Source organism: Helicoverpa zea, chromosome 24, assembly GCF_022581195.2.
Source record: "Helicoverpa zea isolate HzStark_Cry1AcR chromosome 24, ilHelZeax1.1, whole genome shotgun sequence".
Lineage (NCBI taxonomy): Eukaryota > Metazoa > Arthropoda > Insecta > Lepidoptera > Noctuidae > Helicoverpa > Helicoverpa zea.
This window is the reverse complement of record NC_061475.1, coordinates 6,166,816-6,189,313: the sequence shown is the minus strand read 5'-3', so window position 1 is coordinate 6,189,313 and position 22,498 is coordinate 6,166,816. Positions and strand designations below refer to the sequence as shown.

At 36.4% G+C, this 22,498-nt stretch overlaps 1 protein-coding gene across 1 annotated transcript; it reads right to left on the bottom strand.

Annotated features, from left to right (window-relative positions):
- Positions 1-1,276: 1,276 nt before the first annotated feature.
- On the bottom strand, positions 1,277-21,776 carry LOC124642178. The gene is made up of 3 exons (XM_047180491.1): positions 21,741-21,776; positions 20,170-20,994; positions 1,277-2,696 (listed from the first exon to the last, which is right to left on the bottom strand). The coding sequence occupies exons 1-3, from the start codon at positions 21,774-21,776 to the stop codon at positions 1,647-1,649; spliced, it is 1,911 nt and encodes a 636-aa protein (XP_047036447.1). The 3' UTR covers positions 1,277-1,646.
- Positions 21,777-22,498: the final 722 nt, after the last annotated feature.

Below are 22,498 nucleotides of genomic sequence, written 5' to 3'. Positions count from 1 at the left end.
GGCAGATCTGATGATGGAGACGACAGAGGATCGAGGGAACTCCTAAACGGCACATCTTAACTACCTAGTGTTTGGGCTTATTTTATTAGTGTTGACAAGATCTTTACACCGAAATGAGTAATGACTGCCACTGCAAGGTCCGAGATGCAGGTGCAGTACAGTTTAGGGAACTCCTTAATAGTTGATAGCAGCTACATAGTGTTTGGGCGTATTTTATTCGTATTGATGTACACTTTAAGCTGAGATGGGTAATATTGCAGATTCGACAGTGAAGACGAAAACAGTTTAAGGATATTCTAAATGGAAATGTTTACCGACGTTTAAGTATTGGAAGGAAGATTTCTTAACCTCGTTATTTCTGCCAACGCCCTGCCGTCGTGTGGTAGATTAACAGCCAGTTTCTTCATCAAAAGTTAAAGCCAAAGTTTAAGTCAAAGTAATGTCTAAAGTAAAAGTAACGGTCAAATTCAATTTTTCTATTAGTTTTGCTGTCACTTTAGCCTTGAAAAAACGTATTTGACCGTTACTTTTACTTTAGAGATTACTTTAACTTTAATTTTTGATGAAGAAACTGGCCGTAAGTAACTTGTTGGCATCCAAATCTGACAAAACTATACCTTCTATACTTCTGACACGACTTAGCGGAAAATACCTCGTATTTGGGCTTATATTCTTTGTATTGATAAGAACTTTCCACTTATATGGCTAGTGACAACTATTCGTATCACTAAAAAGCTGTAAATAAAAAACTTTTTTACAAAAAAATTAAACCGACTTCCAACGAAAATCAAACCGACGGTGTCTAATGGATGTTACTAAGTTAATTTTGCCACCGACTTCTAGGCCGATGCACCTAAAATTTTTTTTTTTTGCTTTTTAGTGTTTTTGGAAGTCGGTTTAATTTTTTTGTAAAAAAGTTTTTTTTCTGTCCTTATATCCCTATGCATGCTTAAATAATTAAGATTTAGATGCAGTTTTTTAATGGATAGTGATTGAAGAGGAAGGTTTATATTATAAAAAACATCGAGCACCCGTTAGAGGCCGGGGCGGGTTGCTAGTTTTAGTACAAAAGCCGGTATGGCCACGTCTTTCCCTAACCAGAGATCTGCAAGTTTTTAAATTCTGATTTCGCAATATCACACTTTCTTAGACAAGATACAGCTTTAATGTCCGTTTTAGATCATAAGGAACTAGGCTGTAAGTTTTGAAATAGAAGCGGAAATTAGGTATTTCCTTGGGACCAATATAAATCCAAACAACAAAGTAAGTAAATCTTTAACAATCGTATACGTTTATTCAACATACAACATCAACAATAACAACAGTAACAACAACAACATACAATAAATAAATCAACTACAACATGAACAGTTGAAAATGACTTAAAATTAAACAACAAAATAATATTTACAAGGCACTCAATTGAACTCTGTTCGTGAAAAAATTAACTATCCATATACCAACAATTTTACACAATCATTCGTAGCAACTATTCTTTCTTCACAACCTCTCCTTGAATTTATAAATCAGCCTTACAATGTGAACAAGAAAAATATTGGAGGTAAAACAAAAGAAAATATTTTCTTCACAGTTCCAAGTACGGTATCGTTAAATTCTTCCACAGAACTCCTTAGTTCTCCTACTCCTTAATGCTCCTTATGATGGTGGATGGTTTTGTACACGGGGATCTTAACAGGGTAGGGTTGAGGCACATGCACTGTCACAGTCTTCTCGACCTTAATTGGCACGTGCTTCTCAACGGGGTAAGGAACGTGCTTAACTACGGGGTAAGGCACAACCTTCTCAATAGGGATAGAGATCTCAGTCTCAACGGGCACAGCTACGGGCTTGTTAACTGGCACCTTGACAGGGTAAGGATGAGGTACGCCAATGAGAATAGGTTTGGGCACGTTAACGTGGACAGTCTTAGGGATTTTGAAGGTAACATGTTTGTAGTTGGGTACTTCGACGGGGTGCTCTTCATCGACGTGGGTGCCAACAGGGATAGCGTGAGCTTGGAAGTCGTGGCCGTCACCATGTCCGTACTCATTGCCAGCGTCTTGCAGAGGGAAAGCGTGAGGTCCGAATCCGTGACCACCGTCGCCCTGTCCTCCGAAATCATGACCACCGTTACCGCCCTGGCCTCCGAAATCGTGACCTCCGTTACCCTGGCCTCCAAAATCGTGACCACCGTTACCCTGACCGCCGAAATCATGTCCACCACTGATCTGACCACCGAAATCGTGTCCACCGTTTCCTTGGCCACCTAAATCATGTCCACCTTGAGATCCAGCATCGTCATGGAGTTGATGGCCAGATTCCTGAGCGGCTAGCAAGTAAGAGTCTCCACTAAAATCCTGGCCGCCCTGGTTACCTTCATGGACTGCGTACTGAGCGCCACCTCCAGATCCTCCGAATCCTCCGTGGAACTGACCTCCGAAGTCTTGACCGCCGAGATCATGTCCTTGGGCAAGGGCGAGAGTGTGGCTTTGTCCGCCAGAGAAGTCGTGTCCCCCAAAGCTTTGTCCCCCAAGTCCTCCTAGGTTGTGTCCTTGTCCGCCTGAGAAGTCAGCTCCCCCGCCAATGGGTGCGGAGTAATCGTAGCCTCCGTGACCACCACCATCTCCTCCCACGTCATTGGAGTAGCCTCCTTCGAACCCGGCCTTGCAAGAGGCAACTGCCAGCAACAAACACACCTGCAAAGAAGAAAACATTTCATAAACATCAAGAATACTTCTAATAAAAAATATTGGACTTGTTGCTTCCAAGAAACGGGGTAAATATATAGGGTGTAAGGCATTTGAATATCGTCGTAATCCCAATTTACTCAACTTAATATTCCAAACAGACACAACCATTAAAAATTACTCGTGAAAACACTGTTTTACAATTGTTTTAAAAAAAGGTTTCGAATACCTAAATAGGACCGTTCTACTCATTTAGAACAATCAGCTACCAGATTTCGTAATAGGAAGAATATAATTAAAAACAAAAGAAACAAATCAGCTTAACAACCGGTGTCTTAATAGGCAATTTGAGCTGAAAGACCGCCTTAATTACCAACTTGGAATGGTAAAAAAATACTGAAAAAAAAAAACAACTTTTGCCAATCTCTTTTAAAGTAGGTAACCTTTTTGGCGTTAATGTTTTGCGAATCGACTTGAATCGGCGATTTCAAGTGTAACTTTTTGTAAATGTTTGCATTTTGAAATTCCGGAAAAAAATATAAAGCTGTTTTGTGGAATTTGGTTTTAATAAATTCCTGGTTGTATCAAAATCGGTATGCTTTTTTATAGAACAACTGAAAAAAAAAAAATCTCGATAATACTGAAAAAATAAACAAAGTAAAATAGGTTCTGTATCAGATTATTTATCAAAGAAATTTTTCTACCAATGCAACAGTATCTTTTCCTATTCTTAGAAATCATGAATCTTCACTTCCTTTTAATAAAAATAAAAATTGTATTTACTTCATATTTATCATGATTTTTTCCAAGTACTTTCTTTCTAAAGAGGACATATATTTCTTAACATGAACACTGTTCAATAATAAGAACATTCTTCATAGGTGTTCAGACTTCTTGGTCGTTTCCTCATTTCTTTATCTTTATTTTTCTTCCTGCCATGACGGGTTTCGTTTTTGTTTTCACTTCTCTTTGGGAAAGTCAAAAAATTGGTATCGCCCGCGGCTCGTCGCGCGATAAAAATAAGAAAAACCCATAAAAGCCTCGCTAGAAGTGCTGTCTGTTAGTGCCTCGATCACCCGGACTCGTGAAAAGACAATACGAAGCAAGTGCAGAGAAAGTGTCCCGCTGGCCGGCCGGCATTTCGAGTGTCCCGTCGTCGGCAGACTGCCTTCCTGTCCACTTCCCTGTTTCCCAGGTAAGTTTGCCTTTTTCACCTACATTGAGGGTCACGGGGTTTCAACGGGGACTTCAACGGAGTTTGCAGTAACGCCAGCAATTTCTCCAGCGAGGCCCATCCATTCTTCTTTTGGTGCCTCCTGTGAGGATCGAATTTCCTCACAAAATCTCGTAAATACTAATATTTCTTAGTAATATTTCCTCAAAATAATATTTCCTATCGAGTCTTCGATCTGTTCCACTCGCAAAACTTCTTATACCTAAGAGTATTGTTGCTGCATTCGCCGTTGATCTCTTATAAGTAGTTCGTAGTGACAGTTGTGCTCGAAGGATTTTATTTTAACTATAAACCAATCAGTTAACTTTTTCTTTCTTCATTCAGTAGTCTCTGAGCAAGATGGAAGTAGAATTGAAATCGTTGATTAAAGAACGCGAGTATGCGTTCAAAAACATGCAAATTATTTACGACTTAGTTAAAAGTTGCCAAGAAAGTAAAGCAAAAATATCTACCTTCAAGGCCAGATATAAGTCAATAGAAAAAATTCGCGATACTTATGTTGAAGTCTGTAAAGAAATTAATAAAATACAATTAAAAATTAATCCGAAGTTCGTAATTGATGATCTCGTTTTGTTGTCGTTTGACGAGTTATATTACGCGGCCGTTGAGTTTGCCGATTCGCTTGACTCTAGTTCGTGTGCGCCACTGGCAGTAGCATCTGGTACACAATCATCGATTGCCGCTGTAAAGCTACCTAAGTTGAAAATTCCAAAATTCGATGGCCAGATTGAAAACTGGCAGACGTTTAAAGATAGTTACGAGCCATTAGTGCATAATAACGCCTCGTTATCCGATATAGAAAAATTTCATTATCTAATTCCATGCTTGTCCGGCAGTGCGTTGTCGCTCACGAAAGGCGTTCCGATTACATCAGCGAATTACGCTGTCGTATATAACGCGCTCATCGATAGGTTCGACAGCAAGCGCATTCTCGCGACAACTTATTTAGAGAAATTATTTAAACTATCCCCAATTCAAAAACCATCGTTATCGAATCTATCCGAGTTAACCAATACACTGTATGAAAGTGTCAATGCACTTCGTGCTCTAAATATTAATGATTTAAGTGAATTTATTTTATTTTACATTGCGTCTCGACCTCTTGACTTTGACACTAGGCGAAGGTTTGAGTTAGAGAATAAAGACGAAATTCCCACGTTCAACAACTTTCTGGCTTATTTACAAAATTATATAAAAGTTCTGGAAGTAAGTCAGTCACCCGCGTTAGCTTGCTCTTCCAACATTAATAAATCTAACGTTCGGACTAACAAAGCCGAAAATCATGGTCGCCAGCGAACGTCATTGATTTCGTCGAATAGTAAGAAACCTACCTCAAATCATACCAAGTCAGACAAAATAATATGCATTTGTTGTAATGAAAATCATTCTGTTTACCGATGCGGAAAGATGCATTCGATGTCGCTTGATCAACGCAGAACATTAGTTAAAGGTTTGCATTTGTGTACCAACTGTTTGCGTCCTGGTCACGATAATGATAACTGCAAATCGAGGTCGTCTTGCTACATTTGTAACAAAAACCATAATACGCTGTTGCATATCGAACGTCAAAATTCCGTAACACATTCGGGTGATTCCAACGTGACTGACGAAGCGGGTTCAAGCACTACGCTTACCTGCGCCTCTAAGTCAGCTGACCCTAAGGGTACGAAGATATTAGGTACTGCTGTAGTGCAATTGCGTCATTCAGATGATTCTATGCAGTATGCTCGTGCGCTCATCGACAGCGGATCGATGGATTCGTTGATCACAAATGAGTGCGCACGCAGATTAGGTTTGCGGATTAGAAAATGCAACTTAACCGTGTCTGGGCTTGGTCAAAATTTCGTTAATATCAAGGGTCACACTGTTGGTTCGATAATACCTCGGTTGAGTGAGTCACCACAGTTTGACATCTCTTTGGTAGTTTTACCAAAGATTGCGGGAATGATGCCTTCGTCATCGCTGCCGATGTACGTCAAGGATCATTTCGCATACTTAGATCTCGCCGACTGCGATTTCTATAAATCGGGTCCGATCGATCTTTTATTAGGAGTTGAGTGTTTTGACCAGATATATACTGGCTCTCGTTACACTCCCGGTCCCGGGTTACCCTGCGCGTTATCGAGTGTATTCGGCTGGGTGATAACAGGTCAGTTTCTTCATGACACGTCAACTCGTACACCAGATCAATCCGTTACGTCACTCGTCGCGTTATCCAGTGCGCTCGACGATACCGTTCAACGGTTCTGGGAGTCTGAGGAGCCGTCGAAATGTAAAATTTCCGGCCCTAAAGACGAAGTTCACGAAGTTTGTGAACAGAAATCCGGTACCTATCGTACTCCGGAGGATAGGTATTTAGTTCCTTTGATGTTAAAGGATAATGCCCCTTCCCTTGGCGATTCTTCTCGCCACGCTTTAAAGCGATTTCTCAACCTAGAGAAACGTTTATGTACTCGACCTGAGTTTAAAACGGAATATCAGGATTCCATGGAGCAGTACAAAGACTTGGGACATATGCAGCCTATTGATTCTTTGTCTACTGCTCAGTATCTTATTCCGCATCACTGCGCCGTGCGTCCAGAAAGTACTACGACACGACTGCGTGTAGTCTTCGACGTCAGTAGTCGGACTACGAATAATTACACGTTGAACAATATTGTTCATACAGGACCTAAACTTGAAATCGATATAGTCGATTTAGTTACAAAGTTTGGCTTTTATAAAATTGTTCTTCTTGCTGAAGTTTCTCCTGTTTGTAACATTTACAGGCAGATTCAGTTCAGGCCTGCACAAAAGTGCTATCAGTATACTTTATGGCGAGACAGTCCTACCGAAGTTCTCGTAGAATATGAGCTCAACATAGTTGCTTATGAAGTAACGAGTTTGCCTTATTTATCTTGGGATGATGCTATTTCTCAATATTTAGCCAAACAATGGCATTCGCCTGCCGCGAATTTATTAAGTTTGAAAAGTATAATCTTACCGCGGCTAGTCATACCTCCGGATCTTATTGATATCTACTTAGTAGGATTTTGCGACGGTTCGTTAAAAGAATATGAATGCTACGTGTATTTATGCGCTGTTACATGTACGAATTCTACTGTAACGCATCTATTTATAGGAAAGTCTAGAGTGGCTCCTACAGTGAATAGGCTCGAGCTAAGCAATGCTTTGCTTCTAGCGCGTGTGCTATCTCACATGTATAATCTGTTAAAGGATAAAACTCCTATTCAAAGTAATCGTGCTCATTCTTATAGCAGTAGTACGCTCTCTTGGATTAATACTAATCCTCATTCACTAAAAATGCATGTAGCTAATCGTGAAATCGTTATCACAGAACATTTACATTCTCGTCAAGTTCAAGATGTAAATACAACTTTAATTTCTAGACATTCCAATTTTATGAAACATCAAGGAACTTTAGCCTGGTGTTTTCGCATTATTTCTAATTTTAAACGTCCCAAACAAAATTGGGACACTTCTCCTCGTTCTAGCGCTGAACTTAATAAGTTATTGAGAACTCTGGTTCAGTATACTCAAAGTCAATATATGACAACGGAATTTAATCCAGTGCTTGATAAGCAACAAGGTTACAAATCTATTCAAAACCTTTCACCGTTTATAAATGAGGACGGTTTGTTGCGAGTGGGGGGACGCATTGGTGAGGTTTACTTACTCACATCTACGTTACACTCTCTGCTTTTACCTAAACTAAGTCCACTGTCTCCAATGATAGTTAAACATTTTCATTTAAAGTATCTTCACTGCGGTCCTAGAACATCGCGATCGTTGATTCAACATAACTTCTGGATAATCGGATTTGCTTCTCGTCGCGATATGTGTTATTATGTTCTAACCGCTTGTCGTAAAAATTTCTTAGGCGCGAATAAATGTCTCAAAGAGTTCGTTAATGAACTTTATAAAAATAAATCTGCTATAGTATACAATGGCTTAGCTTGTCTTCAAATCGTCTTTTGGCGAGCTTGGCAACGTGATTATCTTCACACACTTCAACAAAAGAACAAATGGTTTCAAATCGCGCCTAATTTAAAAGATAACGATTTAGTCATCGTCAACGAACCAAATCTTCCACCTTTGCTCTGGAGATCGGCTCATATAAAACAAGTGCACCCAGGTGCCGATAATATTGTTAGAGTTGTTACTCTCCGAGCTGCTAATGGCAAGACGCTTCGACGACCTATCGTCAGGGTCTGCCTTTTACCAATTCATTAATTTATGTTAGATATAATTCGAGCAATATCGATCTCAGTAATTTATATCGTATTGCTCATTCTTAGAAGTTAAGTTTTAGTTTAACATACATATATCTTTCGAGCATAGCTTCCGTTGCGTTCGGCTTATCCGTGAAACCCATGTGGCTTTCAAGTGGGGGGAAATGTTCAGACTTCTTGGTCGTTTCCTCATTTCTTTATCTTTATTTTTCTTCCTGCCATGACGGGTTTCGTTTTTGTTTTCACTTCTCTTTGGGAAAGTCAAAAAATTGGTATCGCCCGCGGCTCGTCGCGCGATAAAAATAAGAAAAACCCATAAAAGCCTCGCTAGAAGTGCTGTCTGTTAGTGCCTCGATCACCCGGACTCGTGAAAAGACAATACGAAGCAAGTGCAGAGAAAGTGTCCCGCTGGCCGGCCGGCATTTCGAGTGTCCCGTCGTCGGCAGACTGCCTTCCTGTCCACTTCCCTGTTTCCCAGGTAAGTTTGCCTTTTTCACCTACATTGAGGGTCACGGGGTTTCAACGGGGACTTCAACGGAGTTTGCAGTAACGCCAGCAATTTCTCCAGCGAGGCCCATCCAATAGGTATATACAATAGCGGTGATGATAAAAAAAATAATAAATCACCAGCTCTTAAGTTGCCTTTCTGATTAATTCTACACTATGCTGCAAAAAAAAAGGACGCGTCGACCACACAATCTCCTTTCACTGCAAAATAAACGCCTTTCTACCTACTTCATTGTCGAATTAATTTCAACTTCAACTTATATACTCAAGAACTAGTATCCAACAGTCTAATTACGTAACATCGCCTTTCATGTCAATTGCTGTTCCTTTCATTTTTGCTGGCCTGTCAAAATAAGATGCATTCTAGATTAAGACTCCAACTTGATGTTATCATAACAATATTTGAAGGTAATTTAATCATGCTAATATGTATAATAAAGGACCCTAAAGCCCTCGAAATTACTGAACCGATCTGACAATTTTTTTCGCTTTTAAGCTACACTCTTTCCGAGTAACGTAAGCTATATTTTATCCTGGTACGAGCAGTAGTGCCTTAGGGAACGGCTAGTCTATTCAAAGTATTGAGCTATCAATTCAATAGCTAGAATTCGGCGTCCTTATTACTTAATTCTTCGATAGCAGTTACAATATCCATTCAATCTTTTTGTAGATGACATTTGTGACAAATCATGACAAATTATAAGATCTGTAAGCAACATTGTAATGTTGTAAGAAAGAAAAGAAAATAAAAACATTATTATTACTGTGTGTCCGGATGTCTTTAGTACGAATAGACTTCCCGTCAGCAATCATTAGTTTAAGCAAGAAAATATCTTTTATTTCCTTTATTTATTGTTATAAAATTACACTTGTAATAACTACAAAGAGAGTAGAAAAATAATAGATAAATTGTTGAAAGAATATAGAATCAATCTGTACAAAATCTTATAAAGAGAAAATATGTTTTGTTTATTTATTCGCACCTTAAAGGCTCCAAAACTGATGAACTGATTCGAAAAATTATATCACTGTTGGAAAACTACACTCCTTCTAACTTCTCCACATAGGCTATATTTCACCCCGATAAGTACAGTAGTTCCCAAGGAACGCGAGTGAAACCGTGGGGAGCAACTACTTTTACAATAATAAAAGCAGAAGTGAAGGGGTGGAAGAAAAAACCTATCAAATTAAACCTTCATAAAACTCCTTAATTTTAACCGTGAAGCATGAAAAAAAAAACATATTTTTACAAAAGACCCCGTCTCTAATATCCAAAAAAAAAATTGTAGTTTTTAAATCAATCAAGCACCAATTCACTTGGGTGTACTACATAATAATCTAGATTATACAAACACTCTATCTCAGAGTTACGTGTTCACATTTCTTTGAGTAATCAGTGTTTTCGCAAACATTGATGTAACGGTGAACTATTTAATGATCTTCTAATGGTCACCTTGGTTGATTGTTGCCTTATATTACGTGTTTCCGTATCCGTATTGCTTGTTACGTTAGACGTGAAGGGTTTTTGTGAAGTTATCTATAGTTCTGAGAGATATGTTGAGATGGAGTGAGTGAGGTTGGTTGTGGATGGGTGAGCGGCTATTTTATGTAGAGAACAGCCTTTTGTAGAGCACAAAACATGTTTTTAATATTTTAATCAAACAAATTCGAAGAAAAAAATATTAAACATCAAATACCCATTTCAATGCTGATACAATTCGAAGAAAATATGCCAAAGATATTGCGATAAAAGGAAGCAATATACATCTCGCATCCACGCTTGATCGAGCAATTACATCCCGAAATATGATAAAACCGAGAAAAAAATCCAAAATACGAAATCCCAATGAACTTCAAAGGAACAATTCAGACGATATTACAACATAAAACGATATACATGGAAGAATTTGCATAACATTCTTTTAAATCACACCTCACTTCGCAATCATTGGAATGGAAACAAAAAGAGCACATACAAAAACCATTCGTTCACGGTTTGTTGGTCCCTCCATTGTGCCATTGAACTTTCGGATCCAACAATGTCATATTTATGTAATACAATGTAATAAATAACGAATTATGCTCAAGGAAATTGTGTCACAAGCGCTTTTGCAATTTCCTTCATCGGTAGCAAAAAATGAGTAGAATCGTATCCGAGTTGGTCGAGAGAGGAATTTCTCAATTTTACTGTTGCTTAGTATGCTGGGAAGTTGGTTTATTAAATGGATTCCCTTGTTCTAGTTTGAGGTATGAAATATTATAATGCATTGCTGTTGGTCTTGTTTTCGTTAGCTTTAATTTTGAGCGTGAGATTCTGGATTTCATTCTCGCTGCGGATAGTGTCACTGTTTTTTGCTACATGTTTTCTTGTTGCTCTCCGAACATAGTTCCCCGGTTTCTAAATATTTATATTAGGCTTTTACTTGACTTAAAAAAAAACACAATAGCTTTTAAAAATAACTCCTCATCATCTCAATAACCCTAAGATCTAATGACTAAACTTCCTCATACACGTCTTTACCCAATCTCAATAAAGAATCTCTTTAATGAACCCGCGAAATAGTTTTCGGCACAACGCCAGTGGCAGAATAAGGTGGGCCAAATGAGGTGTTGAAATCGTTCAAATGGAGCAACAAAACTTTGGAACAATACCAACGTGAATGTATGACTTTAAGGATAAAGAAATGGATTCAGAAGACTTGGCTGGTAAACGCTTTGATAGAAATGCAACGGTGGAAAAGATTTTAAACTTTAGAACTGTTAAGTTTGTTTCGTAAATTATGAGTGGCATCTTATTGAAGTTAAACTATTTTTGAGGACATATACAGAATTTTAAATGAGTGCTTTGAATAAATCACATTATTTAAACCATTTAAACCATTTATTTGCTACACATACACTTTACATTTATAGGACAACAAACAGAAGGAGAAAAATGATATGTAGCAGGAGACTCAGCTCAGTATACGCTGTGCATGCAAGCACAGCACTGATTATCATATTGGTGCAAAAATTGTAAAAAAATAATGAACCGAATTCATTAGTTATATATTCGCTGAATATTCAAAACAATAAAAACTTTCTTAGTGAACTGTTAATATTCGTTAAAAACGGTAACCAAACAAAAACGACTATAGTTCATCACCTTCTCGATGTAACTAAAAGAATAAATAAAAATGCTCTAGATACACATAATTTCTTCCAACAGCAAAAATCCTCCCAAATAATCTACCAACCGCTATTAGTCTTAGAAAAAATCTAGCTCAAGATACACAAGGCAAAATAAATCAGATTATACCCATCATACACTAAGAAAGTGACTAAGTTTATGGGCGATATATTCCTGTGTAAAGCAACGGTAACTAGGCGGAAAATGTAAGGGAAGAATGCCAAGGATATACCCCCAACTATGCCTATGTGGGACAGAATAGCCAGAGTAATGGGTGTCGCAAATTATCTTAAGGAAATTCCAGGTTTACGATGCAATAGATCCCTTTTATCTGACGTAGTAAGTGCAAGTTTTGGACCGAGAGTGGAAAGGGCTAATGAAGATTAGAGATTTATTGATGAAAAACAAGTGAAGTTGAAGAGAATATTCTTTTGTCTTGTATTGTTAAACCTCTTTTGAAACTTCTATCAAGCGCTTACACTATCGTAGAGTGTCAGACTGTTTTTAATATGCATGAGATCAAAAACAGCGTCGAGTCTTGACCATTTTTATGACTCATCGCAGCAAAAACTAGTTTGTTCTTTTTTCAGTGTTTCGTCTGGCAGAATCTATTACTTCGACAAGATAGCAACTGTGAATGGATTTCTTAAAAGTAAATTGTTTTTCGTATCAGCAAATCTCTTAAAGGTAAATATGGAGAGTAATACGTATTTAATGAAAGAGAAAGGTAGCTTTATGTCTTTAAAACAGGTCTTAGATAGTAAAGGTGTTATCCCTTTTACTTCTGTTCCTTACAGAACCGGTTTAAGTTCGATGGCCGGATTAGTAAATAAGATTAAGTTATCAGTACAATCGGTAGCTGGCAATTTTTGGTCGAAATTTTAAGAGAAAGCTTTGAAGTCACGGAGTTTGTTGTATAAGTTGTGTTATTGTTAATTCTATTATAAGACATGAAAAAACTGAGCGCAAAAAGGTGCCTTTTATGAAAGGTTATGATTCTATTGTAGACTACAGTTGTTCTTTCTTTCTTTCTTTCAAATTGTTCTCTCATCTATAGGCAAGAATTAAAGAAATGATGATCGTCGCACCAAATAATATAAAGAAATAGTGTGTCCAGAAATTATTGTCAACATACACGGAATTAACGATACTGACAATGTATGTTTTATTTCTTTTGATACAATAACTATAAATAGTAACCATTAAGAAAACACTAATGAACTCAAAACTTTAGTACTCAATACAAGTTTAGGAGTCCCAATTTCTTACAAATTAGTGCCTACAAAAAGCTTTTTTTAATTTGTAAAGGGCAGTCAAGAAATAGTCTGACATTTATAACCATGAAACATAATTATTTGTGCTGTTCAAAGATGAGGTAGCTATTGGAATTTAGACTCTATTGTTAGTTACATAAGGTTGTAGAAGGTGGTAAGCTGATGGTAAAACAAAGTTTTTCAGTAGCCAATAAAATAACATTTTAAGCTGTCGTCAACAAAGTAAGAAATTGATTGATGATTATGATTGGACTAATCCAATACTAGTACTCGTTATATACTTTATTGATTTCTGACGTCTCTCTATTTATGACGATAGCAATTTTCCGGATAATTGTAAAATTAAGGCTTTTAGTTTTATCAACTTTGAATTTGTCATGACTTTTTCGTGAAACTTACTAATTGGTACTTCATTTTTAAGCATCACTTAAAGCTCCTTAGTAGTTTAGGTAGAAGTTGCATTTCTTTCTTATAATTTTTCTTTTAATTCGCCAGTTTCATTTTTAATTTTAGTTATTTTTAAATTGATACCTAAAAGCAATATTATCATCATGTATATCGTGCCCAATATTAGTATCAAGCTTTTATGTAATTACGTCAGATTCCAAGTTATTATGAACATGTAATATAATTGCTGTTTCTGTTTTAATTACAGCAACACTTAGATCATTTTTATCACGATGAGTCTAACAATTTCCTTTATTATACATAACAGAAACATTTGCTAACAAAAAGTTATCTAGTAAACTGCAATTTTGATTATAATCAAAAGTCTGTAATACTATGTCTTTAGACAAAGGAATTTATTTAACGGTAGTTTATACTTTAATAGTATTATTTTAAACGTTTTGTGGTTTGTCACCATTTTGTTCGTACACATCCTTATTTATCGGCTGTTTTTTCGTCACGATTTTTCGTCATTGGCACTGTTTATTATGTCACTTGATATAATAATTCAATTAAGATCGTTAGATGGCTTCAATGCATTTTGGACAAGTAATTTTAATCTTCAATTTAAGTATAATTTTTACCAAAATTAAATCACAAATTACCAAAAAAAAAATCACTGAAAATCCAAAACTCACTAACGCCATCTATCGAGCACATCACACACTTGCACTCAAAGGATAAAAAATATCGATCACTTACAAAAGTCTTCATGGCTTCAAGCTTGGTATGGCGTGCCTGCCGTCGTTGCTTGCAGTGATAGCTACCCACAAATGCACAAACATTTTTATAGAGACCGGAAGAGAGTGTTGTTGAGAGGAGCGCGGTAGAAAGGTGGTGGGAATTGTATAGAGTTGGTGACACCGATGTAGATTTTTTAAAGTTCCTTTTTTTACTATGTTGTTCTTTTTTTGAATGTCTGATTAAGTTTTCGGGTTGATATGTTGTGTTTTTTTGGATGGTATGCAGATTGGTTTTGGTATCGGTGATATTGATTATTGATGTATCTCAATGAGATGAAAGTATGATTAGAAGTAATGATATGTTTAAGTTAATATAGTATTGAGACTCATCTTTCATTAAATTGCTTAGTTGAATATTATAACTTTAAGATTATAGATACTTTTCAAACAAGTTCAAGAAACCTCGGGCTTTATCGTAATCGTTATTTTTTTCTCGTTTCTAATATTTTTTAAAGCGATTGAGACGATGAGCCTTACGCTAATTTTTATTTTTGTCGAATATTATATAAATTTTATATTTAGAAAATTTTGTTCTTATATTAAATTTTAAATCACAGATGTCAAAGAACTTATTCTTAACGTATATTCAGTAACTACTAACAAAACAAAATAAATACAAATATACATAGTTATTTACTTTATCTTGTTGATTCTATCGACCAGACGGCAATTTTCTCAATTATTTCCAAAAAACATCGTCGCTAAGCTCTCATTAGTCTTTTGTGTCCATATTCTTGTTACAGCAATATATTTTGCTACGTAATAAAAATGTCAGCTTAGATCACATATAGCAAACTGGGTTACTTGTTATACAAATTTTATTGGCCACAAATTTGGACAAATCGGGATGAAATTGTTTTTTTTTGGTTACCCAATTTTGTGCAGTCTTTACTTACCAATACTTTTACACAAGCAGGTTGTCCACTCGGATTATGTAACGGATAACAAAATCATACGTATAAAAAAAAAACTAACTTTTGAAAGAGGTCACTTATTCTTACCATTTCTTCCCATACTTATTAGGTGTTCAAATAATGGTATTTTTCGACTGTAATGACTAAGTAAAATCTTATCTATCTTTAAATACAAATTGAAAACGACAACAGATAATTAACCAACCAAAAGCCAAAATTCCAATAACTACAAACACAAAACAAGCTAAAACTCAAAATGTACAAACCTATTAAAACAAAATCAATCATGAATCTAAGCATAAATTCTGTGAAAATGGAAAATCCAGCTAAGTAATTACTTAGCTGGATGATATGTATTTCTGTGGAACTTAATTAAGTTCCACAGAAATACATAAACCAAAATAACCTCGGGCCCTAGTAATCAAAGTTTCATTATCTATACAAACTAATGAATATAAATAAGATGGTCAAATACAAAGGGGCCTTGATAATTTCACTCCGGTCAAATAAATTTACAATTCGGATCATTTTCAAGTTTCAATCCTTGTCCCTTAACAAATTATTGGATTTCCCAAAATTTTAGATTTGCTGTTTGGTCATTCATACTTGAATATTGAAGTGTTATCTATACTTGTAAATAAATTAGCTGAAATTTGTTTTTTGTTTGAACCTGTCAATCTCATAAAATATGCCTGATACCAGACAGATTTGAAAAAATATTTCAATGTTGCTTTTTATGTTTGCTTTTTAACCGGGTGCGCGTGGTAGTTCCAGCAAGGATTTTTATATTATTACATTTTGGTTTGACTCGGATAGTAAGTAAATCCGTCTATCTGATACACTTATCTTACATCATGTTCATTAAAGATATCGTTATTAGTTATCTCATACCAAAGACAACTCATAATGACTATGAACTATAAAAAACCAAACTACAGAAGCCCATTGGAAATTCCACAGGGAAAAACCCAAGCCTTATTTTTTACACATTGATAACTTATCCAAGTACGTTTTATAGAGTTATTATTTCAGATGTTCAAGAGTATTTATTTCGAAAATCATTCATATAATTAAAGTCGACAGTGATGGGGACGAGTTTTTTAACGCTTTTTATTTTTTGTACTAGGATAGTTTTTTTATTATTGTAAATATGTACACTTATACATATTTAAATTAATAAAAAAAAACTATCAACTATTTATTTACATAGACAGATTATTACAATTTACATAGATGTTGCAAATAAATCCACCCAATTAAAACAGAAACAGTTTTAAAATGCGGTATTACCAACTCTATATCCATACTGCGGCCCATACCTTCTTTGGTACCAATTACCATTTTTTTTTTCATTTTTGGCTCACTTTGTGTTATGTGGTGTTCAGCAACTAGTTCTGCCATCTTACAGCTTTCATTCGAAGGGGTTCAGGATCAATCGCTTTGTGAATCATCAGTACTGATGTTATTAAATACGTGATTAAAAAGTTAATGTGATTTTAAATGATCGGGAGTGTAAAATTATAGTTGGGGTGCCGTACTGAACTGGTTAATGTAAAGCTTGTGTTCTATAATAAAATAGAGAGTTAATTTTTGTACTTGATTTTTCGTATTTAAAAATCAGTATGTAAATATGTTTTTTAAATAAACTAATGTAAAAGTTTATTAATTTTCAAGATGTGCGATATCAACTGTGTATCTGTAATATGTAAGATCATTTCTCTAAAACTTTTTTGATGCTTTAACTTTAACTTTCTAATCAAATTAAAGTGTCAATATGAAATTAAAAAACTTAATACAGTAATGTCGACCTGGAAAGCATGAGGAAAATAAACTTGGACTTTGGACTAGTTTATGTAATGCTAGGTACGGTATGTTTAGTGGTATGCGACTTATGTTTAGGTTGATGTTTAAACAAGATCCAGAACATCTGAGGAGCTTTGTCTCATAATGAATTTTTACTCCTCATAGTTAATATATCATTGATAGTTTAACTATGAGGAGATTGATGATCTTAAGTTTCTCTGTGTAGCTATTTCATCTGCCCCCGTACCAACTGCTGTTCACGGAGTCTCGGATTCGATTAGTGGTTTGGGCCGAATTTGTTTTGTAAGTTCCAAAAACTCAGACCAGGCAGCGCGGCATCTGGGTGTCTCGCAGCACATGTAAATGTCAGTCCTGCATCTGGTTTCTGGTTCCGTACCCAAAGGGTTCAACGGGACCCTATTGTTTTCGCTCTTCTGTCCGTCCGTCTGTCACCAGGCTGTATATCATGAACCGTGATAGTTAGAGAACTGAAATTTTCACAGATGATGTATTTTTGTTGCCGCTATAACAACAAATACTGAACATAATGGTACGGAACCCTTCGTGCGAGAATCCGACTCGCACTTGGCCGGTTTTTTCTCCGATTGTCCAATAAGAATATGACAGTGGATCACAATCAATAAATTCTTGTTACAAGTACATTATTTTTCAGCCTGATATCGAACGAGCACTCTCCAAGAAACAGCATCCCTACCTTATCAAACCCAGTTATCGGACCCAAGACTTGCTGAATGCTGAAAAAACGTCATTTCATCAACTGGACCAACAAAACAATTTAAGTACCTACACGTATTTAGTAGACTAATGAGATTATTGAAAGTAAGTACATTACGTTATGCAAACGAAAGTGAATTTTGTCTGCCAAATGTATATTGACATAATTAATGTTACACGGACAAAATAATCAACGAACATAAATTAATACATTGTGTCTGTTTTGATAAGGTTTGAAAGAAAGTCAACTTTATTGCTTAGAAGTTAAGACTTATTTTGAGCTTTTTGAAATGAGTTAGGTATTCATTTTATATCCAGGTTACAGATATTTTCTTGCATGAGTTCGTCTAAGTGCATACTTCACAAATTGACAGACATGTATTTGTGAAAACAATGAGCTTAAGTTAAATTAGCTGACTAAACATTATTTTCCTAAACATTATATTATTAATTTAGTATATCCTCATATCTCTCGCTGTTAAAGCAGCGGGAGATTAAACTCATCTCTGTTCCCTCTGGTTTACAACTCTTTCGGACAAACCCTTAGGCCCAAGTTCATTCAGAGTCTATCTGAATATGCTAGGTGCTTCGAATTTGAATCATCATTAAGTTCTTACTTATCAAGTTTCAATCCCAATTTCAAAGCTAATACGGACGTGCTCTAACTTTCTATAAACAAATTCGAAAAACTTCATTAATTACTGTATCTTAAATCTAAGCTAAATAAAAAAGAGGAAATATTTTGTACCCTAAATTACTGAAATTACTGACCCTATTTGGAATTTGAAAAAAGGTTTTTTCAATTTTGGGTAGCTAAAGTCTATCCCCGAGTAACATATATTTTGTCCGGATACGGGAAAGAGTTCCACAATCAAACAGCTAGTAGAAAACAAAACACATTATTTTACCAAGCAAAGTTCATCGACCTCTCTAACACTGACAGCATAAAACAATGGGTAACATTATATCTACATTAGTTGTTTTTGTGTTCAAATTATTACGTTACATACAAAAGGACGTATCTATTACTTTCTACCGAATTTTTACGTAAAAAGTGAGTGTAAGTCGTGTTTTTTAGATTTGGTTTTATTTACGTTTATTTTATTAAAATACTGATGTTAATTTATTTAGAAGGAGAACAAGCTATTTTTATGTTTCAGAGTTTGATATACTGATTACTTGTTTCTTAGTTCATGAAAGGTGAAATTGCATCAATTAGAGCCTGCCTATCTGAAACCTATAATAATCCATTATCAGAGTAAATACGGCATTCCGTATCAACGTGCCAACAAGTATATCGTATTCGCCTTATAATAAGCGAAACACACATCATCATCATCATCTAGGTACCTCGGCCTTTTCCCAATCATGTTAAGGTCAGCATCCAGTCTTACCTGATGCAGCTGAGTACCAGTGTTTTACATGGATGCCTAATACTATGATCTCCTCAACCCAATTACCCGAACAATCCGACACCCCATGGTTAAACAGCTTGTTTACAGGATTTCTGGCCTAACTGCCAAAGATCTCAAATGACAGCCAAGACGCGACAATTTAACATGCCTCCCAGGACCCACCAAAGGACAATGGGCAAAAATATATGGGACCTGGTATACCCCACCAATAGCAATGTCATATATATCATTGGATAGGCATTTTTATGTAGAACAACATTTACTATGACAGCTTTGCTGAAATGTTTGTCCGTTTTGAGATAAAAATCAAAAACTGTGCAAAAGTTAGAACTAAGTAATCTATCGATAACTCAAGTTTTTAAAGGAAAATCTAAGTACTACTAAGTGTAAGTGTTCTAAGTACTACCTACTGTACCCGTTAGGGACCATAATTGTTACTATTATTAAGCATTTCAACCTAATACTGTACCTACTGGATATTGGGCGTAATGATAAATCCCACCAATAGCAGAGTCATGTATATCGTTGGATAGGTCTTCTTAAATGGAATAATATTTACTATGACAGCATTGTTCTTATCTTTGTCCGTTCTGAGATATAGACCAAAAACAATTTTAAACAATTTTATTTCTAATCACTAAGTATTACAATCGAATTTCCTTTGAAAAAATAACACCAATGTAGTTGATGTGTTGTTGTTTCTGAAAGGCAGCTACATCCGGTAAGACTAGAAGCCGACCGCATGATAGCTCGGAAAAGGCTAGGCTCATACTATATTATTTTAATGCACATCTAAAATAATGTCATTTAAAAATGTGGCCGGTGCGGAGAATCCTTCGTGAACCGCAAATGCTAAATACCATATAATTGATATTATATGCGCACATGTACCCATAGTGCGTCGTCCTGACAAACACGTACAATAGTGTTGTACTATGTTATTTCTGCCTTCGATGAGATTATTTGAATTGTTTATTAAGATGTAGCAGTAATATAGCCGTGCTCTGACGTGTCGGGACTGTATGCGTCCACGTAACAGCCACACGTCTTCCTGGATTCCATAATCCGGTAAATCATCCAATAGATTTTCTCGGTAGGTTTCTATTAGATACAAACCGTTTCGAAAATGTTCGCCACAGTATGATCTAGCCAGTTTCAACTGGTATGTACCCAAAGCCAGGACAATTATTTCACTTTCAGTGAGCCTCGGGAAGTTTTCCATGTTATTAGCTTCTAACCTTTGAAAATCAGCCCTCCGACTATTCAAACGCTTCCTTTCGACATAGGTATATAAAATATTCTGTAAATCAGCTGTTGCTCTAATGCGATTCCAGAACTGCTCTGCATGTATACTGTCTACTATTGGTGTGTGAAACGTATTTATTAGTGATGCAGCAATTCGGAAGTCGACGATCATGTGTGGTACAGCCCTATTAAAATAATTTTGACGCAGCAGTTTATAATCCCTCTTGAATCTCCCGTTCACCACTTCCACTACCCATCTGCATAGTGTAACAGCTCGGGATTCATTTGCTTGCTCAGTAGAGAGCTGTGAATCTCCACGATCTTTGGTTGGAGGTACATAGCACTCGTAGCCACAGGCTTCGATTGCGTCCAAGCTGTCTCTAAATCCACGGTCCAATATAAATGCATCATTTTGCTGTAGAAAAACATGCATCGGATGTTCTTCAGTGCCCATGATGTCAAGCATTATTTGTGCATCAGTCTTTGTGGCAGCGTACGGCCCAAAGACATCAATGATGTAACCATCTGATGATACTATCAAAAATGGCTTCAGGAGGTTACAAAACTTGTGCAGGCTATAAGATTGCCGCTGAAATAAAAAGTTACTGCTTTTGTTGATGTAGATGTAGGTTCCGTCACATATTATTAACGCTTTGGTGTTTTCCGAAGTGCCGAAAAGTTTTTTTGGAATAAATTGATTTCTCTCCAAAACATTTCTCCGATCGATATGATCCAGTCCCAAGTGGAGTGGCACGTATTCATTTGTGAGACATTCACGAGCAATACCAAAACGGCGTTCGAGTGTTCTCCTTGATATATTAAACAACGTTGCAAGCCTCTCATCGGAATCACCTGTACGCAGTTTACATAAGTACATTCCTAAAACCGTTCTGGGATTGTTACATCTCTGGCTGAGTGAAGGTGTTTGCTCCAAAATGGCATCGAATTGATCGTCATTTAATCCAACCCAAAAATGCATTTCCTCCTGACTCATGGAACCGCGTTCTCTAAAATTCAACCTTGATCCGCGTTGAACAGCTACTCGTAGTATGTCACAAACATCCGTAAAGTGGGCTGCAGTAAAATAATTACTGGTGTTACAATAATCCGGCAGCTCGTCCCAATTGTTCCCTGTAAGATGTTCGTGGCAAACTCGGGCACCATCGGGGATATATATCTTATATTCACAGAGGATGTGGACCTTAATTGCCTCTGGTATTCGATGTCGGGTGTCATTACCACAGATGTTGAAAATGCAATGAGATGGAGTGTTAGACGCTCTCTTATATTCCGGAACATGAATTTCATTTGGATTTGGCCTACTAGGGTCATTACCTTGACCTTCTGGGACAGCCGGTGGCCTAACGGCATTATTCGCTCTCTGCCAACATCGATGGCATACACGTCTTGTAGTGTCGAACACCACCTAATAATGGCAGACAAGAAAATCAAATATCGTTGGTCACTTAAAACAAAAGAAGATCTAAATAACCAATTATTGGGAAATCGTTTTATCGCTTTATCGCTTACGAAACCGAACGTTGTTTAAACTACATGATCAATTCTAGTACATGTTTTGAGTATCTGCGGGGACAGTATGAATAAGTTTCAAATCTATTAAATAGTCATACTTATACCTCCAATACTGCATTTTCTTGTATATATGCAGCAAGCTCTGGTTGCGCTCTTGGAATATGGTCAGTCAAAATGTGTGCTTGGTACCTCCCGCGATAGAGGCCTCGTCTGCACATAGCACAGTTATTAAGTAAGTTTTCCATATGAATAAGTTATAGGTATCTAGAATCCAAGTGAACAATATTTAAAGGAAATATTATTTTCATATTCTTAAAAACCAGAAGCAGGTTTGTTTAACGAGGAAATTAGTTTTAACATGAAAAATCAACTAAGAATAATTGGTCAAGAACGCGGCAAAATCGCATCCTGTCAAACTATAACATGTCTTGTCATAATGACGTTCGAAAAAAGAATCCTCCAAGCATAGATGCACGGCTGAATGGCGAGGTGTCTATGGTCGCTTGTCTCTGCTGCCCTCTTTGTAACTACTGGCAGCTAACAATATATTATTTTTATTT